Here is a 7,813-nt window from a genome sequence, read left to right as displayed (position 1 = left end):
ATATTTTTACTTATCGAAACAATAGATGCTAATTTGACTTACCGATAGATAATTGATCTACCGTTACCAGATTACAAGACATTACATGTATATACTGTTATATAACAACTATCTACAGCTACATATGTTGTCTGACTTTTCCTTTTTACTTTTATGAAGTCGTCTTGTAAAATTACCAAGAATGGTACCTTCACCAGAGACCAGAAGGATTTTAATGAGACTATCACTGGACTGAGTGCCTATACCAATTACACGTTCACAGTGTACGCCTACACATCTGTCGGTAAAGGGACGGAATCATCTAATAGCACCAACACCAGTCAAGACAGTACGTACACAACCAGTAATAGTGGAAATATTGGTCCATCAATAGAATCAGTACTGATAGTAACCCCGGTCTCCCTTAGAATCAGTTCTGATAGTAACCCCGGTCTCCCTTAGAATCAGTACTGATAGTAACCCCGGTCTCCCTTAGAATCAGTTCTGATAGTAACCCGGGTCTCCCTTAGAATCAGTTCTGATAGTAACCCCGGTCTCCCTTAGAATCAGTTCTGATAGTAACCCCGGTCTCCCTTAGAATCAGTACTGATAGTAACCCCGGTCTCCCTTAGAATCAGTCTCCCTTAGAATCAGTTCTGATAGTAACCCCGGTCTCCCTTAGAATCAGTACTGATAGTAACAATATTCTCCCTTAGTATCAGTACTGATAGTAACATTGGTCTCCCTTAGAATCAGTTCTGATAGTAACCCCGGTCTCCCTTAGAATCAGTACTGATAGTAACAATATTCTCCCTTAGTACCAGTACTGATAGTAACATTGGTCTCCCTTAATATCAGTTCTGATAGTAACCCCGGTCTCCCTTAGAATCAGTACTGATAAAAACCCCGGTCTCCCTTAGAATCAGTTCTGACAGTTACCCCGGTCTCCCTTAGAATCAGTACTGATAGTAACAATATTCTCCCTTAGTATCAGTACTGATAGTAACATTGGTCTCCCTTAGAATCAGTTCTGATAGTACTACTGATAGTAACAATATTCTCCCTTAGTATCAGTACTGATAGTAACATTGGTCTCCCTTAATTGGTCCCCCTTAGTATCAGTACTGATAGTAACATTGGTCCCCCTTAGTATCAGTACTGATAGTAACAATAGCCTCCCTTAGTATCAATACTGATAGTAACATTGGTCTCTCTTAGTATCAATACTGAAAGTAACATTGGTCTCTCTTAGTATCAGTACTGATAGTAACATTGGTCTCCCTTAGTATCAGTACTGATAGTAACATTGGTCTCCCTTAGTATCAGTACTGATAGTAACATTGGTCCCCCTTAGTATCTGTACTGATAGTAACATTGGTCTCACTTAGTATCAATACTGAAAGTAACATTGGTCTCACTTAGTATCAGTACTGATAGTAACAATAGCCTCCCTTAGTATCAATACTGATAGTAACATTGGTCTCTCTTAGTATCAGTACTAATAGTAACATTGGTCTCCCTTAGTATCAGTACTGATAGTAACAATGGTCTCCCTAGTATCAGTACTGATAGTAACAATGGTCTCCCTAGTATCAGCTCTATAGTAACATTGGTCTAACTAGTATCAGTACTGATAGTAACAATAGTCTCCCTTAGTATCAATACTGATAGTAACATTGGTCTCCCTTAGTATCAGTACTGATAGTAACATTGGCTTCCCTTAGTATAAGTACTGATAATAACAGTAGTCTCCCTTAGTATCAGTACTGATAGTAACAGTGGTTATCCTCACTATCAGTACGGTTTGTTACAAATGGCAACATTGGCAACTTAGTACAGGTGATGATTGGTCAATATGGAGAACTAAGTACAGGTGATGATTGGACAGTATGGTGAACTAAGTACAGGTGATGATTGATCAATATGGTGAACTAAGTACAGGTGATGATTGGTCAGTATGGTGAACTAAGTACAGGTGATGATTGGTCAGTGTGGTGAACTAAGTACAGGTGATGATTGGTCAGTATGGTGAACTAAGTATGATTGGTCAGTGTGGTGAACTAAGTACAGGTGATGATTGGTCAGTATGGTGAACTAAGTACAGGTGATGATTGGTCAGTGTGGTGAACTAAGTACAGGTGATGATTGGTCAGTGTGGTGAACTAAGTACAGGTGATGATTGGTCAGTGTGGTGAACTAAGTACAGGTGATGATTGGTCAATGTGGTGAACTAAGTACAGGTGATGATTGGTCAGTGTGGTGAACTAAGTACAGGTGATGATTGGTCAATATGGTGAACTAAGTACAGGTGATGATTGGTCAGTATGGTGAATTAAGTACAGGTGATGATTGGTCAGTATGGTGAACTAAGTACAGGTGATGATTGGTCAGTATGGTGAACTAAGTACAGGTGATGATTGGTCAGTATGGTGAACTAAGTACAGGTGATGATTGGTCAATATGGTGAACTAAGTACAGGTGATGATTGGTCAATATGAAGAACTAAGTACAGGTGATGATTGGTCAATATGGTGATCTAAGTACAGGTGATGATTGGTCAACATGGTGAACTAAGTACAGGAGATGATTGGTCAATATGGTGAACTAAGTACAGGTGATGATTGGTCAATATGGTGAACTAAGTACAGGTGATGATTGGTCAATATGGTGAACTAAGTACAGGTGATGATTGGTCAGTATGGTGAACTAAGTACAGGTGATGATTGGTCAATATGGTGAACTAAGTACAGTTGATGATTGGTCAATATGGTGAACTAAGTACAGGTGATGATTGGTCAGTATGGTGAACTAAGTACAGGTGATGATTGGTCAGTATATTTTGTTTCAGACTAATATTACTACTTCGTTATGATATATATATCCACGTGTATTTGTGTGTGTACATATATTACTTTTGTTTTTCAGTACCACACAAGATTACAGATTTAAAAACTTACAATACAACATCATCTACAATAACAATTTCGTTTAACGAACCACAACCAAGCACTGGTCCAATAACGCAATACGATATACAGTACGTGTACCAGGAACGAGTCTGTAACAATGGTTTGAGGTCAGGTCAGAATACCATAACAAACCATACCAAGTGTACGCCCTCTAGTGATCGTCCGACTGTCTGCTCTCTAGACAATCTCTATCCCTACTGGAACTATAATATAAGTGTGAGGGCATACACCATAAAAGGACCCGGTGACTTGAGCGACCCTATAGTAAGCCAGACAGCCGAGGACAGTAAGTATCATTACAGGGAATACTGATCACAATATCAGTATCGCTGTTAATCACTTAACTGTCTATCTGGAATGGTGTTTATATTTAATAAGTATTCAAATAGAATCATTATAAAAATAATTAAATGACAGCTGCTATTATATTCATATTATTCTAGAGCCGAGTCCTATAAATAACCTCCATCACACCAAGGTCACAGCTTACAGTGTAACTCTGGAGTGGTCCGCGCCTTGTCCCCCTAATGGCATTATCCAGGAATACGTCATACGCTGGAACAACATGGATATCAACACAAGAAACAAATCAGTGTCATACCTAAAGAAGGACCTAAAGCCATACAGGAACTATACATATCAGATAGCAGCTGTGACAGTGGCTGGTACTGGGGAGTACACCGATGAACAAATCGTCACAACATTAACTGATAGTAAGTATATACTGTTATCAAATAGTATATTATATTGAAACAGTATCCATTTAAACTTTCTGTCTCTGTTTAAAAGATGTTAACGTTTTATCTAATGCACTAATTGCTAAAGTCATTGTTACATATGCTATACATTAAACATTCCTAATAATATGTGTTTGTCTTTGTATGTCATTTTCACTCAATTCAAAACTCCATACTGGTCGTTTACCTATTCCCGACAAGGCTTAATGAAATGTTTATTAAATTGCACAACTCGCCAATGTTTCCAGATTGTATAAACCAAATATTTCCTGTAACGAAACCTATTGAAGATTCTCGTTTATCAGCGATACTTTGACGAGAATTGGTATTTGCAGAGGATAAGTTGGCTACTTGCAGATATTCCGTTTTATGTCGAAGGGTAGACAAGTATTTGTCAATTATTCTGGTACACAAACCTTCCGGTATGGAATGGTTGGCCAGCTTGGTTAAGGGGAGGGCATGGGGTAGCTCAGGTGTCGGAACAGGCAAATCATGCACCGTGTGAGGTATGTACGTTACTGACACGTCATTGATATACGGAAGAGTGAACGAGTGACGTCACAGACGGCATTGGTGTTCAGGTTGGTATTGTGTGAAGTTCCTCGTGAATAATCTGTCTCTAGAAAATATATTTAGCATAAAGTTGTGTTGTAAATATTAACGTTTCTTTTCTCCCCGACATAGGACACTTTATACCACTAAAATTTACGTTAAATATCGTGATCTCGACCTTGTCAGTGGAATTAGGAATTATTGAAATCTTCGATTTTTTCCCTCAAATATAATTAAAGAACTACGACGCCCAACAAAAGTTTCGAAAAGAAATGACCTTGATCCTTATTCAAGGTCACAGAGATCAAAATATTTAAATATTTTTTTTTTATCAACAAAAGACCTGGTGACACGATTCTTTAATGGTAGGTCTTCCGAATGAATCCTTACAAACTTGGCAAAATGAAATGCCTGGGATGGATATTTAAGATCACAGGGATCACATTTGTAAAAACTATTAATAGACTCCTTCTGGTAAACCAAAAGCGGGATATTTGGTGGAAAGATGTTCCCAAGTCAAAATCCGATAAAATCCGGAGAATGAGAAGTAACATTTGTCTATAATCTAGGTCATAACTATCACTGCTTGCAGTTGAGTGTAAAAAGTTTTGGAAATATGTTTAAACATATTGGATGTGCCCATTGTGAATGCCATTAGTATATGTGTTAATGTATTTGTGGTGAACATTGATTACCGGTCGATGCAGATCCATTGGGCCTCTTATAATCAACATAACTTTGAATATCAATGACGTGGTCAAATATCAATAATATCAAACATTAATATCAAAACAACTTGTCTATGACAGATCCGTAACAATGGAACAATATAGACAACAGTGGTTGGCTCTGTTAGATTGTGACTACAAGCCTCCTTAACTTATATCCTTATCATAACTGTCATTGTTTATATGAGATCAACATCAACTGATTTATCAAAATATTAGTAAGTTGTGATATTACAGAGTCTGTCTAATATTTCTTCCAGTTCCACATCCACCACGTAATGTCACGGTTCCTACAAAGATGGCTACCAGTGTTAGCGTTAAGTGGACAAGTCCAGATTTAAAAACCGGACCTACCAGTTACACGGCCACGGCAATAGATGTACGAACAAACAGAAATATATCATCTTGTGGAACCCATGGTATGTTTGAAAAATAAAAACCTCAGTGTGAACATTGGTCTTCTACTTCATAGTGAAAACTGTTGAGACAAAAAGTGATATATCCTAACAATTAACGGAGAAAATTACAAAATACAATTCAGTTCTTTAGTATTACTCACATGTATAGGATATCAAATTTCCATTACATTGACCGATTAGTTTTTAACTATGTTATAGTTGAAATGATACCTTTTCTCTGAGTTTTGAGTTGTATAAATTCCTTTCATTACAATTTGTTTGAGGTATTTGCGAATATTTCAGGAAACACGTGTTTCTTTCCTACAGTTTTATTGGTTTATATATGTTGGTTCCATTGTGACGTCATGATGTCGTCATTCATCATTTTACGACACCATAACATCATTTTCGGCACAATTTGATAATGATACTTTGCCGCTGTTTCTATGCTGGAATGACTTGATCACTAAGTATTCACGATGATGCCATTTGTAATTAATACTGATTTATTGTCTGTTGTTTACACAGTGTTTCCACGAAAATACGAAAAACGTCATTTCACCTTCTTACATTTGAAACTTTACTAAAAACTTACCTGACAACCTCTGAAAAATAAATACTTGTTTAATCAATCTATAGTATAATGTAGTATTCGGTCTTTTACAGGTTTCGACAAAACTGAATGTACCATAAAACACCTTAAGGAATACTGGAACTACACCATTTTCGTGCTATCCTCCACAGTGAACGGATCAACCAATAGTACTCCAGTGTCCATCACAACTGACCAATCAGGTATATCCTCTCGAAGCCATACTTTGACTGGACATTATTCCGGAGCAAATTTGAAATGACAACAATGACAAAGATGAAATGTATTGTTTACATTCTGACTAAACTGATCGCGGCTGAGTTCTATTGCCGGGTCTCCAAACGCTTTAGTAATAACAACAGACAAGCAATAAAACGATATCGTCCATATATAATTTGGAATATCGACTACGCTTTACTTGATAACATTGTATTCATTTTATAGAATCTCTGTATATTCTACAACAGTAATTGTTCAATAATGCTATATATTTTACCGACAGTACCCGGAAAAGTGACAGGTCTGTCTGTCAGTGCTCAGGAAAACGTAATCAAGCCACGTACAGTCAACGTAACCTGTCAACCACCAGTAATGATGGAACTAAATGGTATAATCACCGGGTACATACTTACCTGGGGATACTATACGATGATTAAGGTGGGTCTACCTGTTTTCACCGTTTGATACTGGTCGTATATTAATTAACTTTTTATTATTATAAGAAAAGGGTTTTTTTCGAATGAGGTATTTCACATTTATACTCTTCTGATGAAAACAGTGTTTTATGTGAAATGATGGATACAGATTTTTCTGACAAAATCTTATTGTTTTGGATTATTTACGGATGACACACATCAGGAAATGGAATGATGTATACTGACATAACAAAGTGAAATTATTCCCATTTAGAATTCGAGTTCATCGTGTCATTGGTTCCTTGATGTCGATCCAGAAAAGACATATACATTCACAGTAAGTATTATGGTTGGTGATATAAACTTATTAATGTTTGTTTATAAACACTGGAAATTTAGTGAATTCTGCCATTCATGAATACTACTGATTAAATCTAGAAAAAGTCGAAATGTGCGCAAATGCTTTCAAGATGTTCAAAACGTAGTCGCCAGTTAAATTCAGTCGCTATGTTCCGAAGAATTGATGTTGTGCATTCTACTATGTATCTTAAGCATGTCAGTGATAAGGGTAATGCTGGAATCAGCACATCTGTCTGTCTGTTCGTCCGGCTGTAAAATCTTCCGTTGGTCAAATAAAAAATCCGCTCGTGATGATGATGTAAGAAACATTTTAGATAGAGCCGATGATGTTCAGCTATTCATGTTACACCAAAACAACTGTTAATTTGGGGAAAAGTCATGTTGAATGTCATACATTATGAATCATATAATTGATAGCGATAATAAGTGTCAGGGATTTTGATATTTTCCAGGTCGTGGCAAGGACGATAAAGGGACCTGGTAAAAACGCTTCGACAACGCTTTTTATACCCGCAGGAGGTAAGACATGTCGAGCTGTTCTGATTAAATTTGAAATTAAAGGATTGACTCTTGTTACTTTGACATACGACACTGCTGAAATACATGTGTTTTAGAAATGGCCTACATGATATAAGCATATGTGAAAACTGAATAAATTCTTTGTGACGTCGTTCAAAGTTCCCTTTCTTTCACCAACACAATGAAAACTGTTTCAGTATCAATTTCAATATTTTTCCTGATTTGAATACATTGCGAATAAGGGGAGTGTGTATATTTGTTTGTCCATAATATTTTCTTTACTAAAATTTACCGCCATGTGCTTTTTTCTTCTTTTTCTATTATTAGCAAATTTGGTGACATGA

General features: G+C 36.7%; 1 protein-coding gene and 1 long non-coding RNA gene across 2 annotated transcripts; both read left to right on the top strand.

The window, feature by feature from the left end:
* Positions 1–262: 262 nt before the first annotated feature.
* Positions 263–3,522, top strand: LOC132563051 (uncharacterized). The gene is made up of 3 exons (XR_009554786.1): positions 263–328; positions 2,905–3,234; positions 3,392–3,522. It is a non-coding gene; the product is annotated as an uncharacterized LOC132563051 (long non-coding RNA).
* Positions 3,523–3,553: 31 nt separating this feature from the next.
* LOC132563049 (protein sidekick-1-like) lies at positions 3,554–7,813 on the top strand. Its single transcript, XM_060227811.1, has 7 exons — positions 3,554–3,661; positions 5,226–5,384; positions 6,030–6,158; positions 6,458–6,612; positions 6,865–6,927; positions 7,403–7,469; positions 7,797–7,813. Exons 2-7 carry the CDS (start codon positions 5,264–5,266, stop codon positions 7,811–7,813), a joined length of 552 nt encoding a protein of 183 aa, XP_060083794.1. The 5' UTR covers positions 3,554–3,661; positions 5,226–5,263.

Source organism: Ylistrum balloti, unplaced genomic scaffold (assembly GCF_031769215.1).
Source record: "Ylistrum balloti isolate Yb309-2 unplaced genomic scaffold, AGI_CSIRO_Ybal_v1 Utg371568, whole genome shotgun sequence".
Lineage (NCBI taxonomy): Eukaryota > Metazoa > Mollusca > Bivalvia > Pectinida > Pectinidae > Ylistrum > Ylistrum balloti.
The sequence above is the reverse complement of the archived record's forward strand: the minus strand, read 5'-3'. Positions and strand labels throughout refer to the sequence as shown.